Genomic DNA, 23,828 nt, shown 5'->3' with positions numbered 1-23,828 from the left:
CCACTCCAACCTGGCAACAGAGCAAGACTCCGTCTCAATAAATAAATAAATAAATAAATAAAATAAATATATAAATAAATAAAGTAATGGAACCTTTTCCTCCACAAATAAAAGTTTACAGTGAATGGCAACGTTTGAAATCGAGAAAAGCAGAGTAGCCCCAGCTGCCCTGGCCCCATGCCATGGAGGCTGCTGCAGCACGTCAGTGGCCCTCTGCAGAAGAACTTCTTCATGAATGCAGCCCCCTTGTTTTACACAGGGAGAAGCAGGCCTGCAGAGGACTGGAGACTTGGAGAGTGTATCCAGTCACGGGCTACTTGCTGCCTACAGCTTGGTCCCCAGCACCCAGCTGGGGCTAGGGCTCTGTGGGAGAGACTGACATCAACCCCTGCTCCCTTCCACCAGGCAGCCGGTGCTTGGAGTATTTGTAGCCATGTTTCTGAGACACTTCCTACTGTCTACTGAGGAATCTGGTTTGGTTCTCCTCTAAATCCAGTGAACCACCCACGAGGCCTACTCTTTGTTTTGGGGCTTCTGCTGCGTGGAGTGCAGATGGGGGCTGGTCACCCCTTGCTGGAGGTTTTTCTAGAGGGGCTCTGATGACAGACTGGAGTGTGTTGAATGCTGTGGGAGTCTTGAAGAGGGTGGGATGGTGGGGGATCCCCAGAAAACACTGTATGTGAATGGGAACATGAATAAATGGGAAGTATGTGTTAAAACTGGCACTATAAAATGTTAATGGTACAATCTAGGTGACATATGGTGTCTGTCCACTGTAAAATTCTTCCTGTTTTGCTATATGTTTGAAAATTTTTGTGACAAAATCCTGAGGTGGGGAAACATCCTGAGGCCTTGAAGGATGAGTATGAGTTTGTTTGATGGAAAAGGAAATAAGGGACATTGTAGGTAGATGGCCAACTTCTCAGGAGCCCTTGAGCAATGTGGCAAGTGCCTGAGGCCACCTATATCCTGGAAAGTCTGAGGTGTGTTTGAAGATGGCCTATGGGCCTTAGGTGCTGATGCCCCAGTCTTCTGGAGGGTAACTTGGATCTATTTCCCACAACATGCTCCCACACTCCCCTGGCTTGCAGGTCCTGTGCCTTGTGATTGGCCTGCAGCTTGAAGGAGAAGTGATTGACTTTTTCTTTCTCCCTCCCTAACCAAGGACAGCCAGGGCTTGCTGCTAGGCCACAAGCCCCAGAGGCCATACTTTCTTGTAATGGGCCTGTTTGCAGGAGGGGGTGAGTCCTGAGCTAGGACTTGAGATCCTTTTGCTCATCAGAGATTTTCCGCAAACACCTAGAGTGCTAGAGCAAGGAGGAGCTCAGCAGTGCCTGGCCCAGTCCTCATGTGTGTTGGCACGTCCGCATCCCTGGGGAGGAGACCCACACGGTGGCCTGGAATAGTCCATGGCAGAGCAGAGAGGCAGAAGTTTGTTTGACCTCTTTTCTCTGTCCTACTGCCCAGCCTCTCTTTTCCATCCTGTACACTTTTGCCAGGTCTTCCTCTGGTACTTCTTCCAAAGTGCGGGATAAATATGCTGCCCAAGTGTTGGCCACGTATCCTTTTTTTCTTTTAGGAAGCAGGGGAGGATGGTCTGTCAAAGTTAACCTAAATCTATGCTCCCCTGTCAGCCCTGAACAGATGCTCACTGCGTTTTAACAACCTATTAGAAATATTATGATTATTTTAATTGTTCACTTCTGTCCTGGCTGTTGGAATCCTTCACATGATCTAATGTGATTGCTTCTTTCGTAAGTTTGGACATTTTTATTTTGTTTTTGTTTGTTTTAATGTTAAGGGCCTGGCTTGGTTTATCAGCATCACTCCTGAGCATGCTTCATTCTGTAATGAGTGTTTCCCCTGCGTTGTTGGTTTTCCTGTGTACAGTAATTGTGACTGGGTTTTGACCTGTGAGTGTCCATTGGCGCCTGTGGCCATTATTGCCTGGCAATTCAGACCACATCTGGCAGGCCTCGAGGCCCCGGCGGCTTCTTGAGAGGCCCAGACAGCTTCTTGAGAGCCCCTCTCCTGCCTGGCCTGGGGACATGAGCCATTCACAACAGAAGAGAGTGGACATTTTGTGGAGTTTTCTCTTTACTAGATAGCAGTGTCCCCTGCAATTAAGTTCCAGTATTCACCTCTTCTTATTAATTCTAGCACTTATCTGTATGTTTATAAGTGCTTACTGCTGGTTCAGTGGGGCCTGGGATGAGTCCTAGAGAGAGAAAATTAGATCCTGGATGAACAAAAATTCCCGATTCTCTGAGTGAAGAGTGCTGAGAAGACTGAGTGTATGTGGATAACTGAGCTGGTGGTTTGTGGGGACAACAGTTCAGAATACTTTATTTTTTATTTTTATTTTTTGGAGACAGGGTCTCACTCTGTTCCCCAGGCTGGAGTGCAGTGGTGCAATCTCGGCTCACTGTAGCGTCTGCCTCCTGGGTTCAAGCAATTCTCCCACCTCAGCCTCCTGAATAGCTGGGATTACAGGTGCACGCCACTGTGCCCAGCTAATTTTTGTATTCTTTCGTAGCGATGGGGTTTTACCATGTTGGCCAGGCTAGTCTCAAACTCCTGACCTCAAGTGATCCGCCTCCCTCGGCCTCCCAAAGTGCTGAGATTACAGGCATGAGCCACCGCGCCAGCCTCTGAATACTTTAGAGTCATTAATTCTCTCAGAAGTACTTGGGGAGTGCCTCCCATGTGTCAGTCATGGGTACCAGGGAAATGCCTTCTCTGCCCTCAAGGAGCTTCAGTCTAGAGGGGAAGGCACATAAGAAGCCCAGCCCCTGTGTGAGTGCTGTGTTGCAGGATACCAGGGACATGCAGGGGGGATGCCTTTCATTCCCCGCTTGGCTTGATTGACCATCTGCGTGATGTGTTCAGCAGATGATTACTGGGCTTTTTCACTGTGTGACTCAGTGCAGGGCTTGAGGGCATCCTTGAGTGGATAAATGGCAACACCCCCTCAAGAGTTTATGATGTGGTAGGAAGGAAGACCCTCTAGCCAAGCTAGCCAGATTATGAGACAATATGAGGAACTAAAGAGAGATTACCATGTCTCCTGTGAATAAATCAGTTACTTCTAACAGAAACGGTTTCAAAATGAAGTTGTTTTGAAGCTGAGCTGTGAGAACGAGGGACTTGTCTTTCACGTCTTATCCTCTTAACTCACTGGCACCCTCCAGTGCCCAGGTAGGTGGGGACAGCATCTCCCTCTGCTTTAACCCTGTATGGCACACTGGGACTTGGCGCTTTGGTCACAGGCAGTTCCTGTAGTCAGGGATGCTTGGGGGCCAGCCTGGCAGGGTTGCCAGCTCCCTCCTCTGTAGCATACTCAGTCTGTCATCGAGATGGCAAGGGGCCTGGCAGGAATTGAGGGAGCTCTATAAGCAAATTTGAACAAGGGCATCAGTAAGTCTGCTGTTCTGGAACAGGGAAGGTTCATGGAAGCCAGGCCATAAAGTGCTAAGGCTCTGTCATCAGGGGAATGTTGCTTCTAAGGGTAGAGAGGGCTCCAGTGGCAACTGGGGTGTGCAAATGTCCTCTTTTGGCCAGCCAGGGAGCTGCCTGGGCTTCTGAGGCCTCGGCAAAGTGGCAGACATGCCACCAAAACATACCTAATGCAGTCATAAAATACACTCCTGCTATTGCTGGGAGTGTAAGTAAACTGATGTCATCTTTCTGGAGTGCCTTTTACTATTACTAATTGATGTTATAAATGACCATACCCTTTCACCTAGAAATTTCCCTCCTAAGGAACTCCTATGGAAGTGCTTGCCCAAGTGCATATGCATGTTTGTGTACAGGTGTTCATTGCTGCATTATTTGGGTTGGCCACAGAAAGAGAGACCACAACCTAAATGTCCAACAATAGAAGAATGGCGAGATACATTGTGAAACACACGAAGGAATGAGGCAGTCTGTACCAAGTGTTGGGGAACGGTGTCTGGAATATTTTGTTGAGAAAAAGCAATCTGCAAAGAATCACATTTTAATATTTTTTAATGATTTGTACAAGCATGTACTTGTATACATACAACAGTATGTCCGTCTGGACATTTGTCTGCTGAAAAAGTACTTGCTTCCTCTGGGGAAGGACGGGCAGACAGTGAAGAGGGAACTTCTACTTTGAATTCGGCACATGTCTGGTTTTATGAACAAGCATGTACTCCTTTTGTGACTTTTAAGAATCAGTACAAATTTTTTCAAGGGAAATAGAATGTGATAAAAAGCACACCCAGCAGGCTACCCAGAGGTGCATGTGTTCCCTAGGAGCTGAACAGGACCTGCCGGGCCATGCAGCAGCGCATCGTGGAGCTCATCTCCCGCGTGTCCAACGAGGAGGTCACGGAGGAGCTGCTGCATGTGAACGACGACCTCAACAATGTCTTCCTTCGATATGAGAGGTGGGAGCCGGATTTCTTTCTTTTTTTTTCCCTCCTTGAAAAGATTGTTGCCATAACAGAGGGATTTCTTTCATAAACAAAGGAAAGAGAGGGAGAGGGAGAGAGATTAGAGTTGGAAAATACTCATCAGAGATGCTAATTTGTTCCCGGCTGACAGGGAAAATGCTTCTTGTCCTCCTGGGAACCGAGCAGCAGAAGCAGCAGGAAGTTGACGTGCAGAATTAGGCTCTGCCCTTTGTAAGCCTCAGGCTGCTCTGCCTTTCCCCACTGCCCCGCCACCCCCAGCCCCAGGGAGGGGTAGCACTTGGGGGGCTCTGGGTCCCAGAGCTTCTGCACCTGCTCCTTTGATGATCCTTTGAATTTGAAAAGGATTAAAGGGAAAAAAAAATCTCTACTAAGAAAAAGGATTTCCTCTTTCCCATCTTAAAAAAAAAAAAAAAGAAAGAAAGGAAAAAAGCTTTTCCCTTTGCAAATGTCAGTGTTATCTAGAGCATTCAGGGGAAGCAGGCGGGTGTAAGTGCCGGAATGCTGCTGCTTAGGGAAGCGTGCACACATTCATTTCAGTTCTTTCTGCAGCCAAATCATTTTTGGGTTTGAGATAACAAACCTGCACATTCTTTCTTATTTCCAAAGCCTTCCTTCAGGACAAAGTCCAAAATGTCTTATTTAGACCTAGTTTTAAATAGGAGGAATAATGGCAAGTATAGTTCCCATCTCATCACCTGATGGGAGCACACTGGGCTTTCATGAAGGACTCAGCATAAGGACCAGAAAGGACCATGATCAGGCCAGCCATTTTCCCTTAAAGATGAGGCTTGAGAGGACAGGACAGTGGCTTGAGTCCCCCACAGACCTGAGGTCCTGGTCCCCTCTGCCAACCAGCTGACTCACACCCTACTGCTGGATTCATCAGGAGGACAAGGATCTGGCGTCAGTTAGGGTCAGAGGGACAGATGCTTGCATTTGCATTACCCTTTGGGGGCCTAAAGAGTGGTTTTGTTGTGGCCGTCATAGCCTTGGGCCTTGTCTCATCTTTTGACTATGGAAGTACACACCAGTGGCTCTGTGCCCACCTGACAGGCGAAGAAACCTCTGCAGTAAGTGTGGGGGGTCCCCGGGACCCCCAGTGCATCAGTTGAAGAACAGGAGCAGATCTGAGGGGACTTGACTCCCAGCCGGAGGCCCCTTTGTCTTGCCATATGGTTCCAGTTTCTCCATGGTAAATGGGCTTGCATTTAACCTGTTAAATCTATTTAAGCCCTGCTAGAAAGCATAACAGGAGCTAACTAATGTGGGTATTTTCACCCAACAGTCCCCCAGTCCCAGCATTAGAAAGAATTCAGAGGCAAAGCTGGGGCTGGTGGCTGGAAGTGCTATCCTGGTTAGAGTGTCTTTGATGATAGTCATTGTTCATTGAAGATGAGTGTGGGAAAGTTACCCCAGGATTAAAATTGTTTCAGATGTATTAATATTCCTGTTCTCCTTGTAGACCACTGGTGAAAAAACACACAAGTCTTTTTTAAAACCACAGTGGACACTCACTGCCTACCCAGATCATTCCTCCTGGGGATCCCTTGTCACCAGATGCTGACCCCAGCAAGTTGGGAGACAGATGTGGAGCAGCATAACTCACTAAAGCTGGGTGTCTAAGGCTCCAGCTGGAAAGTCTCAGCTACCGCTGCCCGTGACATTTGGAGTTTTTAAATACGATGCAAAACGTAATCTGTTCTGCCCCACCCCAACACACACCTCATAACTACTCTTCCATTCCCCACCTGATAGAAGGATGACCTGGCCTTCGACAGTTGCTCAAAGCCAAGTCCCCCTGCACTGCCCGATTGGGTGCGGAAGACACTCACTCCACCCTTCTAGCAGTCCTTCCATGATTGGCCCAGGCATCTCTGTAGCAGCTACTGGCGAGCATTTCCCCAGGCGGTAGTCAGGGCCATGCATCTACCTTCCTCCTACTGGTGCCCACCCTATGCGTGCCCCACCCCCTTTCCCCAGAGATTGAGTTGGGAGCATGTTAGGAACACTAGCTGGGTGCTTCTCAACACAGCCCTATGAAGTAGGGAGTCTGCAGCTACTGCCTGGCGTTGTAAACATTGGAGAGCTCTAAGGTAAGGTGGTTAAGCCACCCTCCCTCTAGGGACAAGAGGAGCTCTCTGGGCCCAGGTGTGTGAGGAGAGGCTGGGGACACTCACAATGACCTCCATGATGGGCCAGCCACCACCCCTTTCTGATGCCCATTCAGGGTGCTGGCTGAGAGGCTGATCCTCTCAGAGGGAGCCACACACACAGAGGAAGCCGTGGCAGAGTTGATACATGGTTTCACTCCCTAGCCCCCAACTGGGACTGGCTGGGCTTGGTCCCAGGGGTTCTTCATAGGACTAGTGAGCACCCCACAGGGCCATATCACAGGCATCCTCTCTCCTTACTTCTGCTTTCCCTTCCCCCTGTTAGGTTCGAACGATACAGGTCTGGCCGATCGGTTCAAAATGCCAGTAATGGGGTAAGTATTCCTTCAGAATCCTCTCATCTCCTGAGGCCAGACCTATCCCTCCACGTTTTGGAGGCTGGAGAGACCTGCAGTTTTTCTAACTGGGGTTGAAATATTCAGGAAATTGAAGAGCAAGCTTTGGTTGATGGGATACTAGGGCAGAGCTAGCAGGCACCCCGCTGGGAGGGTGGCAAGGAAGCCCTAAGTCTGTAGCTCCCAGGACAGTCACTGTTGACTCAGCAACCCCCCTTCTACTGGGGAGGGGGAGGAGGCAGTGGGCAGGGCTCACTGACATCAAGGGCCACCATGGACCCGGAAGGCAGATGGGGAAAGTGGCCTTGCTTCTGTACTAGAGCAGTGCTGATGCTTTTCTTCTCAGAACCCTGCACAGTTGCCTTGCTAGCTTCTACCTCAGAGCCTGACTCCAGGGTCCTGGGGCTCATGGCCAATCTCACATTCTGACAGGTACTGAATGAAGTGACTGAAGACAACTTAATAGACCTGGGGCCAGGGTCTCCAGCCGTGGTGAGCCCGATGGTGGGGAACACAGCGCCCCCATCTTCCCTCTCCTCCCAGCTTGCAGGCTTGGGTGAGTGTCTCATAGGGACAAAAGGGCCTACCTACTTCCTACCACTGGCCTCCCTTGCAGGCCACCTCTCTGTCTTTCTTGGAAGACCCAAAGATAGTCTTTTGGGAAATACATGTGAAAGTGTATTCCTGAGTCCTAGCCAGTTGAGCCACCTTACCTTAAATTCATACCTTTTTTTCCCCTAAATTTGAAGTTTAAAATCTATGTTGGAAAGCAGGGATGGGGGAAATTCCAAGGAATTAAAGAAAGGTCATGACTGGGTGTGGTGGCTCATACCTGTAATCCCAGCACTATGGGAGGCTGAGGTGGGTGGATCACCTGAGGTCAGGAGTTTGAGACCACCAGCCTGACCAACATGGCGAAACCAGTCTCTAGTAAAAATACAAAAATTAGCTGGGCATGGTGAGTGCCTGCAATCCCAACTACTTGGAAGGCTGAGGCAGGAGAATTGCTTGAGCCTGGGAGGTGGAGGTTGCAGTGAGCTGAGATCGCGTCATTGTACTCCAGCCTGGGCGACAGAGCAAGACACTGTCTCAAAAAAAAAAAAAAAAAGAAAAGTCACCTGCCATGTTTTATATGGAACATTCTCTATGATTGAAGTAATTTCCTTTTCAGTATTAACTAGGTCAAGGCCAGGCTTATAATCCCAGTATTTTGGGAGGCTGAGGTCGGTGGGTCACTTGAGGCCAGGAGTTCCAGACCAGCTTGGCCAAAATGGTGAAACCCTGTCTCTACTGAAAATACAAAAAAATTAGCCAGACTTGGTGGCGGGTACCTGTAGTCCCAGCTACTCGGGAGGCTGAGGCAGGAGAATTGCTTGAACCCGGGAGGCAGAGGTTGCAGTGAGCTGAGATCGTGCCATTGTACTCCAGCCTGGGGGACGACTCCATCTCAAAAACAAAACAAAACAAAACAAAAAACAATCAATATTAACTAGGTCAAGGAGGGCAGATAGGTTTCAGCTCACTGGCTTCTTGGAACACAGGTTTGAAGAGGATGCTGAAGCCACATCAGGGCTTAGAAAAGTCTGTGATTAATTGTCGATGTGTACAGAGGGCTTGGAAACAGGAGGTAGCAGCACTGAAATATTTGCTCTCCTTTAACTGTACCATCAGCCTAAAGCAGTCCATTGTCTGGAACTTAAAAGAAACTCACCACTTTCTACTTTCCACAGTTCATTTAGTTTGTACATTCAAAGTGTGTATATGACTCTAGCACATTGGTTATACTGAATGATACCAATTTATAACAAATGAAATTAAAACATTGAAAGAATAAGCACGACCCTCAAAATTCTATCCTCTGTCTTGCTTTTCTGCTTCCTTTTTAAAAAATATTTCTCTGTGTACCTTCCTTTTATTTGACTTGAGTTAAACTTCTAGTGGCTATCAGTTGCTGTAATTCTAGCTTCTCAATATTTCATATATTTATAGCCACTCTTTCTGTATCGGAACAGATGTCTCTGCCTTCAGTCAGTCCAGCATACATGACGGCCAGATTTAATACTTAAAATTTGAATTGTCATGCCTGTAATCCCAGCACTTTGGGAGGCCGAGGAGGGTGGATCACCTGAAGTCAGGAGTTCAAAACCAGCCTAGCCAACATGGCAAAACCCCATCTCTACTAAAAATTGCAGTGAGCAGAGATCGTGCCACTTCACTCCAGCCTGGGCAACAGAGCAAGATGCCATCTCAAAAAAAAAAAAAAAAAAAAAAAAAAAAAAATCAAATTGGATTCTGCTACCTCTCTTCTTAAAAAAGATCTAGTAGGCCAGGCATAGTGGCTCATGCCTGTAATCCCAGCACTCTGGGTAGCCAAGGCAGGCAGATTGCTTGAGTCCAGGAGTTCAAGACCAGCTTGGGCAACATAGCAAAACCTCATCTCTACTAAAAATACAAAAAATTATCTGGGAGTGGTGGCACACACCTGTAGTCCCAGGTACTCAGGAGGCTGCAGTGGGAGAATCTCCTGAGCCCAGGAGATCGAAGCTGCAGTGAGCTGAGATCGTGCCACTGCACTCTAGCCTGGGCATCCAGAGTGAAACCCTGTCTCAAAAAAAAAATGTGTAGTGTCTGCCAAGGGTGGTGGCTCACACTTGCAATCCCATCACTTTGGGAGGCCGAGGTGGGAAGATTACTTGAGGCCAGGTGTTTGAGACCAGCCAGGGCAACATAACGAGACCTTGTCTCTACAAAATAATTTTAAAACAGCTGGGCACAGTGGCACATGCCTCTAGTCCTAGCTACTTGGGAGGCCAAGGTGGGAGGATCACTTGAGCCTGGGAGGTCAAGGCTACAGTGAACCATGATCATGCCAAGAGAGTAAGACTCTGTCTCTTAAAAAAAAAAAAAAAAAAAGTCTAGTGTCTTCCCACCCACTCCTTTACCTGGCATTTGAGGTATTACCAGCCACTTCCTCCACAAATCTCTTCCTGCGAGCACTGTTCACTTCACACAACCTGGCCTCCAAACCCTGTGCCTTTGTGTCTGCCTTTCCTGTTCTCCCCATAGCATCCTCCCCCTTATCCTTACAGACCCCTCTTGTGTTGGTTTTGAGTCTTTCCTGATGTCTCAAGCCAAGCACTGCTGTGGCTTATCTCTCACCCACTCTGAACTTCTTGAAGCTGAGGACCATATCAGATTCAATTTGGTCTACTCAAGATCTAGCTCTGAACATGGTGGGTGCCTAAGAAATATTTGCTGAATAAATAGATGTCCCAGGTCCTTGGACATTGTGATTGAGTTAATGAGGAGCCCAAACGAGAAGGGCATTATGGAAAATCTGCAGGTGCACTGGCGCCAGTCCCTGCCTTGTCACCCCAGCAGTCTCCCTTTTGTTATGACCCTTTCGCCTCCTTGAGCAGTTTGGGGGGGCAGTGGGTGTCCCGTCCCCCATCTGGCCCACCCTGGCTCCTCCGGCATGTGGTGCACTGGGTAAAGTACCAAGGAAAAGTCCCGCCCTACCCTCTCCATGAACCCTAAACCTGCCTGGCTGGCATCCTAGCTCGCGGGCCCTTCATCAGATCTACAATCTACATTTTGTTCTCATCTGCCACCCATTTGTTTTGTTGCCACAGACTTGGGGACAGAGAGCGTCAGTGGCACCCTCAGTTCACTCCAGCAATGTAATCCCCGTGACAGCTTTGACATGTTTGCCCAGACGAGAGGAAACTCCTTGGCTGAGCAGCGCAAGACGTATGTGGGGCCCCTTCTAGTGGCTTTCTAAAGCTATTGGGGGGATTGACCCATGCCTGGTCACAGGCCAGCACAAAAAGTCATTTATTTACCATGTCTAGGATGGCCAGGAACTTTAAAGCATGGCTGTAAGGACTCGGCATTAGATGCAGATACTGAATAAACACTAACTGCCCACTGCCCCTCCTAAACACAAACTCTCCTGCCCTTGGGGTTGATTGGAGTATGATTTCTCCTGTCAGTTGTAAAAGACCACTCTTCTCTTTCTTCCCTATGCTGCTGCTGCTGCAGACACCACCCTGCCTGGCCCCTCATCCACAGGAGAAGCTTGGAAGCAGGAGGGTGCAGCCATGCAGGGTAAACCCATTCCTTACAGCAAGATTTTCCTGACTAAAATAAGTGGTCAGGGCAGAGGCTCCTCTGATAGCAGCTCTGGCTAGGATGAGCCATCTGGAATTCAGGGAGTTGATTCCAAAAGAGAGAATCCCCTGTATCTCAGGGAGGCGCTGTACATGTTTTGAGCTTTCTGTTCAGCCTAAAGGCGGGTGAGACACACTTTTTCCCACCTTTCCCAGGGACCCAGCATCTTGGTGCACTCAGCGGGGTAAGCAGAAACCCAAGGTCCCATGTACCCTTCACCAACGAAAGTTGCTTGTAAAACAGATGTAGCTAAAGGAGTCAGGGAGTGGAGGAAGACCTCCCCTAATCAATGACAGTCCCAGGTCCCAGAGACTACCTTCCCTGTCAAATGCCACTGAGGCTGCTGCTTTTAAAATAAGAATTAATGTTACTTTATGTCCCCTTTGAGGAGTATTAGGGCACTTTGACACCCTGACATTGAGCTTCAGAGATGCTCAGTGTTGTTACTCAAGACAGGGATATTTAGATGCACAAAATCTAAGATCACAGAGATTAGTGGCTCAGCCTGAGCTAGGACCCAGGCCTCCTAGCGTCCACTGCAGGGAGACAGACAACATGAGCCCTTAGCCTCTGCTCAATGTCAAGGTCTCAGGAAATGTTTTTCCAAGGACATCTGAGGAAGGACCATAGGACAGAAGTGATTACAAGCCACTACCCCACCCCTCCATGACCACTGGAGGAAAATTAACTCTGCTTGTGCTGCTTCTTCATCTCCAGGGTAACCTATGAGGATCCTCAGGCTGTCGGAGGACTTGCTTCTGCACTAGACAGTCGAAAACAGAGCTCAGAAGGGGTAGGTCTTTAACCCCGTTTTTTTGCCTGGAGTCTTCTGGAGGGAAAGCCAGGTGGTTTGGCAAAGCTGGCTGGGTAATTCAGCAGAAACTGGCTTGCACAGGGGGCAGATACGCCCCAGGGGAGAGACCCGTGGAACCCAGGTAGTGCCTCGTTGAGTCTTCACCTCACCCCGTGAGATGATGCCACACATGAAATTCCCAATTCACCCAGGAGGAAACAGTCCCAGGGAGGTGGGAGACAGGCTGAGACACCCAGAGAGCAGACAGCAAGCCAGGGTTCGAATCCTAGGAGTGTCCAGCTCCAGAACAGCTGCTTGTCCTACCACAGTGGCCCCAAGTTCTCCAGGCACAAGTCTCCTATGGTCACCTGTTACAGTGTCCCAGGGTGGTGGTCAGTGCTCTGATAAAACCATGGCCTGCACCAGGAGGGACAATGCTGACCCAGGCCACATCTCTGATGGCCATTTGCTGCTGGCCTAGCAGAGCAGTACCAACCCCATTAGAAGGCACTCGAGAGCCAGCGTTTGTTTACAGAGCTGGTGTAGTTGGGTGGTGGCTGGGAGGGTGTTCTGTGGTGGTGAGGGGGTGGGTGCAGCACACTGAAGTGGAGGGAATGGTATGTGTTTGAGCCCTCCCCAAAACATAGCCATGCTTTCTGTACAATTTCAGATTACTAAAGGGGAAAGGATGTGTGTCTTAATGCTTCTCATGATATTTTTCTTTTTGCCTAAGAAATGTGTATGGATGCATGTCTGTTTGCAGGGGCAGGGAGGAGGAGGGCCCTTGGAATAGCTGCCAACAACAGCTGGAAGTCCTGTCTGGGTCCCCCAGCTGGGCTAGAGAGGGCAGTGATCATCTGTCCACTGGACAGGAAGGTTTGCAAAGGGCTGTTTGCTTCCTGGGTACCAATTTTTAGCCTTCTAAAGTCCTTGTCCAGTCGACCCAGGCAGGCAGCAGTGCTGGTTTCCAGGGGATGCTCCTTCCTGGGGGAAGGGACTCCCTCATCCATGCTGGCCTTTGCCTGGTGGTTCTGAGGGCATGCGTCCCTCTGCACTGGTCACCAGAGGGCGCAGAAGAGTCAACTGGCTGCCTTGGGTCCTCAGTGCCCTGCTTTTCCACAGGAGTGGGCAGTGCCACCTGAACCCCTGAGACTGGGACACCCAAAATAAATGCAGTGCTCATGGCTCTGATTCTCCCATTACTTAGAATGTCCTCCCACCTGCCCCAGGGTGGGCATTAGAGAGCCCAGCTAGGGGCCTACCAGGATACTGCCTGGTGAGGACATCCCCTCCTGCTGGCCAATCCTGGCTTGCACTGGGAGCAGCCCTGTTGTGTCCCTATGAGGCTGACCTCATTTGTCCCTCACTCTGGCTCCAGGGCCTGCCTTGTCCATGCCAGGGCGTGTCCTGCTGCACCCCTGCCATTATCAGTGCCCAGGCCTGGGTCTGAGCCCAGGAGATGTGAGTGACTTCCTGCCCTTCGCCCTTTGCGTGTGTGGCTTGGACTAGCTCCCTGTTTTCAAAGGTCCCGATGACTCTAGCAGGTTTTCCACCCAGTGGTAGGCAGATTGCTTTTTTTTTTTTTTTTTTTTCTGAGATGGAGTCTCGCTCTATCGCCCAGGCTGGAGTGCAGTGACATGATCTTGGCTCACTGCAGCCTCCATCTTCCAGGTTCAAGCTATTCTCCTGCCTTAGCCTCCTGAGTAGCTGGTATTACAGGTGCCCACCACCACACCCAGCTAATTATGTTTAGCAGAGACAGGGTTTCGCTATGTTGGCCGGGCTGGTCTCGAACTCCTGACCTCAGGCACTCCACCTGTCTTGGTCTCCCAAAGTGCTAGGATTACAGATGTGAGCCACTGCACCCAGCCATCAGATTGCTTTTCATGTTTACTGCTCAATGGGGTGATGCCATGGCCACAGCCTCAGCAATACAGGGCAGCAGAGCCTGTGGGCTGTGTGTGTCTACACATATTCTTGCCCACATGCAGCATTTCAGGTTACCTTGTCCCATCCCAAGCCATGCTGACCTAGAAATGAAAACGAGGCCAAGGGAGAACTTAAGAACACAATAAAGAAGGGGAAGGCTGGGTGCGGTGGCTCACGCCTGTAATCCCAGCACTTTGGGAGGCTGAGGCGGGCAGATCACCTGAGGTTGGGAGTTCGAGACCAGCCTGACCAACATGGAGAAACCCCATCTCTACTAAAAATACAAAATTAGCTGGGCATGGTGGCGCATGCCTGTAATCCCAGCTACTCAGGAGGCTGAGGCAGGAGAATCGCTTGAACCCGGGAGACAGAGGTTGCGGTGAGCTGAGATCACGCCATTGCACTCCAGCCTGGGCAAGAAGAGTGAAACTCCGTCTCAAAAATGAAATGAAATGAAATGAAATAATGAAATGAAATGATGAAGTGAAATGATTAAATGAAATGAAATGATGAAATGAAATGAAATGAAATGAAATGATGAAATGAAATGAAATGATGAAGTGAAATGATGAAATGAAATGATGAAATGAAATGAAATGATGAAATGAAATGAAATGATGAAATGAAATGAAATGAAATGATGAAATGAAATGATTTGAAATGAAATGAAATGATGAAATGAAATGAAATGATGAAATGAAATGAAATGATGAAATGAAATGAAATGATGAAATGAAATGAAATGATGAAATGAAATGAAATGATGAAATGAAATGAAATGATGAAATGAAATGAAATGATGAAATGAAATGAAATGATGAAATGAAATGAAATGATGAAATGAAATGAAATGATGAAATGAAATGAAATGATGAAATGAAATGAAATGATGAAATGAAATGAAATGATGAAATGAAATGAAATGATGAAATGAAATGAAATGATGAAATGAAATGAAATGATGAAATGAAATGAAATGATGAAATGAAATGAAATGATGAAATGAAATGAAATGATGAAATGAAATGAAATGATGAAATGAAATGAAATGATGAAATGAAATGAAATGATGAAATGAAATGAAATGATGAAATGAAATGAAATGATGAAATGAAATGAAATGATGAAATGAAATGAAATGATGAAATGAAATGAAATGATGAAATGAAATGAAATGATGAAATGAAATGAAATGATGAAATGAAATGAAATGATGAAATGAAATGAAATGATGAAATGAAATGAAATGATGAAATGAAATGAAATGATGAAATGAAATGAAATGATGAAATGAAATGAAATGATGAAATGAAATGAAATGATGAAATGAAATGAAATGATGAAATGAAATGAAATGATGAAATGAAATGAAATGATGAAATGAAATGAAATGATGAAATGAAATGAAATGATGAAATGAAATGAAATGATGAAATGGAATGAAATGATGAAATGAAATGAAATGATGAAATGAAATGATGAAATGAAATGAAATGATGAAATGAAATGAAATGATGAAATGAAATGAAATGAAATGATGAAATGAAATGAGATGAAATGAAATGATGAAATGAAATGAAATTATGAAATGCAATGAAATGAAATGAAATAAATGAAATGAACTTATGTAGCCACACCTCCACAAATCAAATCCAACTAAATCAGTCAAGAAAACGTCATCCCAGGGCTGGGTGCAGTGGCTCACACCTGTAATCCCAGCACTTTGTGAGGCTGAGGTGGGAGTTCAAGACCAGCCTGGCCAAGATGGTGAAACCCTGTCTCTAATAAAAATACAAAAATCAGGGCCAGGCGCAGTAGCTCATGCCTGTAATCTCAGCACTTTGAGAGGCTGAGGTGGGTGGATCACAAGGTCAGGAGATCAAGACCATCCTGGCCAACATGGTGAAACCCCGTCTCTACTAAAAATACAAAAATTAGCTGGGCATGGCAGCATGTGCCTGTAATCCCAGCTACTTGGGAGACTGAGGCAGGAGAATCTCTTGAACCCAGGAGGCAGAGGTTGCAGTGAGCCGAGATTGTGCCACTGCGCTCCAGCCTGGCATCAGAGCTAGACTCTGTCTCAAAAAAAAAAAAAAATTAGCCAGGTGTGGTGGCGGGCACCTGTAATCCCAGCCACTTGGGAGGCTGAGGCAGAGAATTGCTTGAATCCAGGAGGCAGAAGTTGCAGTGAGCTGAGATCGCACCACTGCACTCCAGGCTGGGCGACAGAGCGAGACTCCATCTCAAAAAAAAAAAAAAGAAAAGAAAAGAAAAGTCATCCCAGCTACTCAGGAGGCTGAGGCAGAAGGATTGCTTTGTTTGCACCCAGGAGTTTTTGAGACCCTGTCTAGGCAACATAGTGAGACCTCACCTCAAATAAATAAATATTTTAAAAGGCAATGAAGAATACATCTAAATTTAGTATTCAAGAGTTTAGAAGAAGAATACACAAGCCACTAGAAAAGAGAAAAAAAATAAAAGAAAAAATGCAGGAAAAAGAAAAAAGTAGAAATGCTTTTGTAAAAGCTGGTTCTTTGAAAAGTTGACCGCCTGCCAACCCTGATAGCCGTAATCGAGAGAAGCAGCTCTGGTCAACCTTCTGTGATCTCCAGGAGATTTTCCAAGGGCACGGGAGTAGTTGGCATGAGTGTATGTTATCCTGTTGGGATTCTCGGTTACTAAACTTTTCTTCTTTTTTCCAGGCAGGTAAGGGGGACATGCCAGGGGTAGAGGTTGGGAGCAGGGCATCAGATTTCCTTACGTGGCAAAGGGTCACGTCTGAAGAGTGACTTTTCTGTTTCCACAATATGTGCTATTGACTTCTTTCTCATGGGTCTTGCTGTGACTTTTCTTTCTGAGACTTTTCTGTCCTCGGCCCAGAAGAAAGGTAGAGGTGGGGAGTATGACCTGGAGCCCATAGACAGCTGGCTCATAACCCAAGGAATGGTGAGGAGTCACCAGCCAAGCCGAGCCTGCTGTCCACCCCAGCCCCTACCTGTGTAACAGCTCATGTCTTCCTCTTGTGACCTGCCAAGCCTTTGTGAATCAGACAGTACAAGGCCACACTCTCTCTTTCTGATAGTGGTGCCAAATTTCCCCTCCTATTTTTGCATAATCTCTGTAAGCCACAGATTCCCAGTCCCAAAAATGCCTCCCTGCCCCCGGGCCTTAAGAGTCTGAGACATTAGCAGGGATGAGGAGAGGGTCCTTTCCTTCCTTTTACTGTCTCCGGAGCTCCGGGCAGTATTCACTTTTCCAGGATGAGCACAAGTCACTGTAGCTTTTGCTTGGGAGGGAACAATTCTAAGGGAACAGACTCAAAGCATCTGACCAGTCAGGGAAGCCCCCTCTAGCCCAGGGCCTGTGAATTTGGCAGTCCTAGACTTGACAGATTTTTATAATATACTTACTCGTGTCCACTAAGTCCCTCAAAATGATTTGAAACCTCTTAAAGAATACACAGGCTGGACACAGTGGCTCACACCTGTAATCCTGGCACTTTGGGAGGCCGAGGCAGGCAGATCATGAGGTCAGGAGATCAAGACCATTCTGGCCACCATGGTGAAACCCTGTCTCTACTAAAAATACAAAAATTAGCTGGGAGTGGTGGCGGGCGCCTGTAATCCCAGCTATTCAGGAGGCTGAGGCAGGAGAATTGCTTGAACCTGGGAGGCGAAGGTTGCAGTGAGCTGAGATTGCACCACTGCACTCCAGCCTGGTGACAGAGTGAGACTCCATCTCAAAAACAAAACAAAACAAAAAACAACAAAAACCAACGCAGTAGAAACAGCATAAAAAGAAGACAAAGCCCAGGAGTGTTCAATGTTGTAAACAGTTAGTCCTCATGTAGCAGAGCTTTCCTGGCCCACAGACCTGCAAGGGTCTCTCCTGCCTTGTCTTTTCAGGTGGCCTGAGCCTGGTGCATGGAGAGAGGGTCAGCTCATCTCAGGCTGTATGCCTCGGGATGACCATTTCACCTCTGGCGGAGCCCAGAGCTCTGGGTACATGTGGTGGAAGCTGAGCTGGAGAGAATGCAGAGAAGGAAAGATGATGAAAGCAGTGCAAACATGGGCCTCTCCCTCCAGGTGGGGTGGGGTGAGAGGAATATATAACTGCCCCTGGTGTGCTATGCTAGGCTGTGGCCAGAGGAAAAGCCAGCAGGTCCTAGACTGCAAGCAGCACAGGGGCCACCTGCTTGAGCGAAGCGTGACCAGTGAGCAGGAACTTGGGCCATGCAGGACCACCCAGAGCCGTGGGAGCAAGGAGCATCTGCCTGCCACCCAGCCTGAGCTGGTGCCCTCTGCACAGCTCTGCTGTCAGCCTGGGCAGGTCTTCCGCCACCTGTCATAGCAGCAGCACACTCCTGCTCTGGGTGAGAAGGCAGTTCCTCCACTAGACCCCAAGCCCATTCTTAGAGAGATGCACTGGCCCAGGCCTCTCATTTGCTTCTTCAGGGACAGACTGGGCTCTGGCCCACAAGTTGGGGGCCCTTGCAGCCGGGCTTCTAGAGACCATGTCTATTCATTGGGAAGATCCAGCCCATGTGCCCTTGTGCCTGTTAATCCTGCAAAAAAGGATACTGCCCACACAAACTCCCGTGAGGGTGGCCTTGGCAGCTGGCAGTGGTGCCTGCCTCTGGCCACACAGACTGCCTTGCCACTGCCGGGTCCCCACATAGAGCTCCAGTCTCTAACTTCCCAGAAACAAACCTAACTAACAGCTAACCTGGTGTCTCGCCTGACTGACTGCAGTTTTTTTTTTTTTTCTTTACAACAAATATTAATTGCTTTGCCTTATTTCCCATAGTGTAGAAACCTTGAGTCTTTTCAAACCTCCCAAGTACAAATTCTTTACTTGGAAACTTTTTGTACTGTTGAGTGAGATCAAAGGCTTTTAGACGTCGTCCCAGTGGGGTGGTGCTTGAAGTGTCATAGGAAGGGATTCACAGCTTCTCTGGAAATAGCACACCTGAGCTGTAGAAATTGTTCTTGTTGCATTGAAAACTGGACAGGTGGGTATCCTTGTAGGCGTGGGGCTGTGGGAACCTGCAGAGGAGCATCGGGTGGAACCCTTATGCTCCTGGGACTCAGGTGTTTGGATAGCCAACACAGAAGTTAACTGACACCACCAGGCTCATTACTGGTTGAAGAGAGATGAGATCTGTCAATGGGCTAGGGCCAGGAGACTCTCAGGGAGACTGCTAGGCTTGTGCTTTCCTTCCCTGGCCTCTCTAGTGTAGGGTCTTTTTGCCTCTCCTGGCTGGTGATCAGCTAGAGTTGTCTCCCTTATGCAGGATGCAGCCAGGAAGATATCTTCATGTGAGAGAATCTAAGTCAAAACAAGAACAGAGGTAGGTTAGTAAAGAGTGCTGCTGCCAAAACCCAGGCTTGGGTTTGGAGGGCAGGACTCCCTCCTCAGACCTGGAGGCCCCCAAGGCTCCTCTTACTCTGGAAGGATAATCCTAACCCCTGGAGTACCAGACAGACACACCTCTCCCCCTTGGGCTGGCAACCCTCCCTCCTGATCCCTGAGGCAGAGCTGCCCCTGCCTGCAGTTCCAAGTGAGAATCGGCTGACAGCAGGATGGCTCACCTGCCACTCAGATCAAAACCTGTGACTTCTGACATCCAAGATGCTTGTCTATGGACTTTGAAAATGGGAAGGGCTGGTCTAACCACTGCCTCAGCCAAGCCAGCCTGGCCTACCTATCTTCAGAGGGGATGAGCTTCAGGCAGTAGTCTGAATGCCTCCAATGAGGGCATTCCTGTGCTAGCTTCCTTCCTTTTCTCTCTTCACATGTCTTCTTCCTTTCTGTCCCTCTCTTCCAACTCATACTCTTCTTCAGATCCCTCAGACCAGCCTTCAGCTTGGATCATTGCCCAGTAAAATGCTGAAACTATGGCACATCGGTCTGGGTGCAGTGGCTCACACCTGTAATCCCAGCACTTTGGGAGGCCGAGCTGGGCGGATCACTTGAGGCCAGGAGTTTGAGATCAGCCTGGCCAACATGGCAAAACCCTGTCTCTACTAAAAATACAAAAAAAAAAAAAAAAAATTAACCAGGTGTGATGGCTCACGCCTGTAATTCCCAGCTACTCAGTAGGCTGAGGCACAAGGATTATTTGAACCTGGGAAGCAGAAGTTGCAGTGAGCTGAGATCACACCACTGCACTCCAGCCTGGGCAATAGAGCAAGACTCTGTCTCAAAATAAATAAATAAATAAAAATAAAAATAAAACTATGACTTATCAGAGCCAACAGCCTTCTTAGGAATCTGCTGGGCCTGCTCCTAGTCTGACAGTTGAGGACACTGAGGCCTCCTAGGGGCCTGGTGACTCGCCCAAAGCTGCAGCGAAGAAACAGAGTCCCCTAAGACTCAGTGCAGTGCCCCCTCCTCCAGCCAGGGCCCTACTTCCCTCCCATTAGCCTGACAAGCCGTGCATCCTCGGCCACCTACAGTTTCTTTAGTTCATATTTTCTAAGCAGTGTACATGTTTAGTCTGAGACTGATAGCACCTACATTATTGGAAGGAACTTTGCCCTGTTATAATACTCAAGGCATTTATTTACCAGGACAACAGGTTTAGATAGCTAAGGTTTTGTGTCCAGCCACAAGAAAGTCAATTTAAGCTTACGTTATGTAAGCTTCACTATTAACCATCACCCTGCTTCACCATGGTTCACGCCCTGAGGCCAAGTGGCTTTCATATGGTAATGAGTCAATTCCAATAATTTCTGACATCCCTGAGTTTCTAAATTAGAAAACAGAAGCACCAACCTGAAAGTGAAGTCATAACTTTCTTCTTCTGAGTCATAAGAATTGAAAGCCAAATACAACCTAGCAATCGCCTTATTTCACAGATGCCTCCTGCCTCTCCACCCAAATCTCTGAGGCTTCTTAGGATAGAAGAAACTCGGGAGCTCTCTGGTGAAGAAAGTGGGGTCCAGAGAGGAGTGACTCACCCCAGGTCCTGCCACCAGTGAGTGCGAGGGCCCAGATGGACCCTACCCAGTGCCCTCTCCTCCTCAGTCTGCCCTCTAGGGCTTGGGCTGGAGGATGCCATTCCATAAACATACCAATTACGTGGAAAAATCTAGGACAGGGAAGAAAAGGGTTCCCATGATCCGGCTTTTGGGAAATTGTTTTGAGGGGTGAGGAATTTCTTAAGTATCATTGTTTATTTTCTGAGCATGTTGGCTCTCAAGATTAATCCCCAAAGAAGAAAATTAAAGTATGACCCAAGGCCTCAAGGGATTTGTTCTTTAACATCAACAAAACAATTAACAAGAAAAATCTGAAGGTTTAAGGCCCCTGACCCCTTAATGTCTTTGTTCTAGCTTTTGTAATGCATTGGAAAGCTCAGGACATCTAATCTCAGTTTCTGCTAAGTGGACGAAAGCTGGTCAGGTGTAAAACAGGGCTGGTGTGCACTCTGACCACTAGTGTGGGGGTGTTTTCTCTCTGAAGATGCCTCTGACTTTCTGAGCTTCAGTTCTGGGTGATAAGACTCCCTGATACCTTTTCAATTAAACACTCTTCTTTTTTTTTTTTTTAGATGGAGTTTCACTCTTGTAGCCCAGGCTGGAGTGCAATGGTGTGATCTCGGCTCACTGTAACCTCTCCCTCCCGGGTTCAAGTGATTCTCCTGCCTCAGCCTCCTTAGTAGCTGGGATTACAGGTGCACACCACCACACCCAGCTAATTTTGTATTTTTAGTAGAGATGGGGTTTCTCCATGTTGCTCAGGCTGGTCTCGAACTCCTGACCTCAGGTGATCCACCCTCCTCAGCCTCCCAAAGTGCTGGAATTATAGGAGTGAGCCACCATGCCCTGCTCAATTCAACATTCTTAAGTCCCCAGTAAGTCAAAGAAATAATGGGCAACACAGACGTTTCCTAATCTGATCAGTGACTGGCTTGGGCCTTTCTGAAAGTGCTCTTGTGGGTTTCCCACACTGGATCCGAAGGTAGGACACAGAGCACATTCCTCAGAGCAAGGGGCCAGCCAAGCTCACTGAGGGAGTGAAGAGCTCTGGTGGCATCGCAGACACCTGCTCAGAATGCTGGACTCCACCTGGGGTCCCAGACCACCCTCCCCCATCATCAGCAGCCGGTGTCAACCTCCAGGACTGGAGCTGTCACATCACTGCTGGTGATGTATGTTCTTTGTTCCTTTTCTTTGTGAAGGTCGTGTTATTTTTTACATTTGATAGACACTGGGGTATTCCTTTTACTGCTTATTTTTACTTTAGTCTTACCCTAGATCATGGCATTGGGTGAAGCCAGCTCTAGACACAGTGATGGCATTGTTTTATAGAAACAGGGGTCTTGCCGGGCGCGGTGGCTCAAGCCTGTAATCCCAGCACTTTGGGAGGCCGAGACGGGCGGATCACGAGGTCAGGAGATCGAGACCATCCTGGCTAACACGGTGAAACCCCGTCTCTACTAAAAAATACAAAAAACTAGCCGGGCGAGGTGGCGGGCGCCTGTAATCCCAGCTACTCGGGAGGCTGAGGCAGGAGAATGGCGTAAACCCGGGAGGCGGAGCTTGCAGTGAGCTGAGATCCGGCCACTGCACTCCAGCCTGGGCGACAGAGCAAGACTCCGCCTCAAAAAAAAAAAAAAAAAAAAAAAAAAAAAAAAAAAAAAAAAAAAAAGAAACAGGGGTCTTGCAAGGGAGCCCTGAAAGGGAACCTCCCAGAGCCAGGGTAGGCGAGGAGGTGATTAAGGGCCATCACCTCATTTCTCTAGGCTGGAGCCAACATTCCATTAACATGGCTTCTGGGGAGTTAAAGTTTACCTTTACTTCTTATCAGGTCATATTTGACAGCAAGTTAAACCTTCTGAGCCACATGGATTTTTCAGAGTCTCTGTGCCTGAGGTGCTTGGCACAGGGGCCCAAGCAAGGTGACTGTTCAGGCACCCCCGTGGTACACCTGAGTTTGCCTGGAAGCCGCCACCTCCCTGGCTCTGGCTGCAGTGTCCCAGTGCTCAGCTGAACTTTGTTTCTTTGACTCCTGAAGCACAGCCAGCCATTGAACACAGGGAAGAAAGGACGAGACTAAAGGGAGCTGTTGCTTTCAGGGCTGCTTCATGAATTTCCCCTAAAGAGACACGAAGAAGACTAGAGCCCCATAGTCCCCTTTGTCATCAGAGCCCTCATTTTTGCTGTGTTTCTGTTGATGGTAAGATGTTCCTGTCTCTGTCTACCAGGCCACACCCAGCCCGACGGAGCACGTACCTCCTCTCTCTCCACTCAGAAATGCACCAGGATGCATTTCAAAATCTCTTCAGCTGAGCAGACAGACCCCCCCTGCATCCCCCAGGGCTGGTGCTCTGCCCTCTGAGCACCTGTACCCTGCTCTGGGCAGGCCGTCACTTGGCCTCCCCTGGGTTGGGCTTGACAGCGGACTGTCATAGTGGCTGAGTTCAAAATCAGCCTGCATGGCAGCGCCTTCCTGAAGTTAGAAGGTGTTTTGCAGCCCCTGGCTGAGACGCCCCGCAATGTGAGAGTGGACACCCATAGTCAAAAAGTTCTCCATTTCAAGAATGCGTACAGCCACCTTCCTTACCGCCGGCCCTGCTGGGCAGCCTGCTTCTTATCGTTTGCACCTCATTGCTTTCCTCACCTGCCATCTCACACGTGGCTGCCCTGTGTTGCCCCTGTGTGCCGTGCCAATTGTGTTTTTTTGCTCTGTGTACATTTTGGTTTCATTTGGGGTTGCTGTTGATGATTTTCTTTGTTCCGGTGTTCTGTCTCCCCTCGCTGGCTGTGTGGGGGCTGCCTGGCCCGCTGCTTGTCGCCTCCATAGATCCCCGTTGCGCAGCCCTCTGTCATGGACGACATTGAGGTGTGGCTCAGGACCGACCTGGTGAGACTCGACTTTTCTATTTCATGTGTGGGGTGTGGAGCGGCAGAGGCTCTTCTGAGGACAGGCCTTGGGGGAGCATCAGCAGGGGCTCCACCTCTGTCTGGGTCAGTGGAGAAGGGAG

The 23,828-nt window shown here is 48.3% G+C and overlaps 1 protein-coding gene and 1 pseudogene across 13 annotated transcripts in view; both read left to right on the top strand.

Moving 5' to 3' along the window:
* The window catches only part of TOM1L2 (target of myb1 like 2 membrane trafficking protein), a 134,413-nt gene that overhangs the window by 103,263 nt on the left and 7,322 nt on the right, over nt 1–23,828 (top strand). For 6 of the 12 annotated variants that reach the window (XM_017895583.1, XM_017895576.1, XM_017895581.1 and 3 more), the window contains 7 exons: nt 4,279–4,412; nt 6,876–6,924; nt 7,378–7,501; nt 10,578–10,695; nt 11,833–11,908; nt 16,697–16,783; nt 23,648–23,707. In XM_017895583.1, coding sequence (XP_017751072.1) covers nt 4,279–4,412; nt 6,876–6,924; nt 7,378–7,501; nt 10,578–10,695; nt 11,833–11,908; nt 16,697–16,783; nt 23,648–23,707 — 648 coding nt within the window. Of the gene's footprint in view, nt 1–4,278; nt 4,413–6,875; nt 6,925–7,377; nt 7,502–10,577; nt 10,696–11,832; nt 11,909–16,696; nt 16,784–19,130; nt 19,188–20,697; nt 20,817–23,647; nt 23,708–23,828 lie in introns of those variants that run through there. The other 6 variants (XM_017895585.1, XM_017895577.1, XR_001889857.1 and 3 more) reach the window with 5 other exon arrangements.
* LOC108544472 (uncharacterized) lies at nt 11,915–14,022 on the top strand (annotated as a pseudogene). The gene has a single exon (XR_001889858.1). The product of XR_001889858.1 is annotated as an uncharacterized LOC108544472 (transcript).

This window comes from Rhinopithecus bieti, unplaced genomic scaffold, assembly GCF_001698545.2.
Source record: "Rhinopithecus bieti isolate Rb0 unplaced genomic scaffold, ASM169854v2 scaffold_26813, whole genome shotgun sequence".
NCBI lineage: Eukaryota > Metazoa > Chordata > Mammalia > Primates > Cercopithecidae > Rhinopithecus > Rhinopithecus bieti.
The sequence above is the reverse complement of the archived record's forward strand: the minus strand, read 5'-3'. Positions and strand labels throughout refer to the sequence as shown.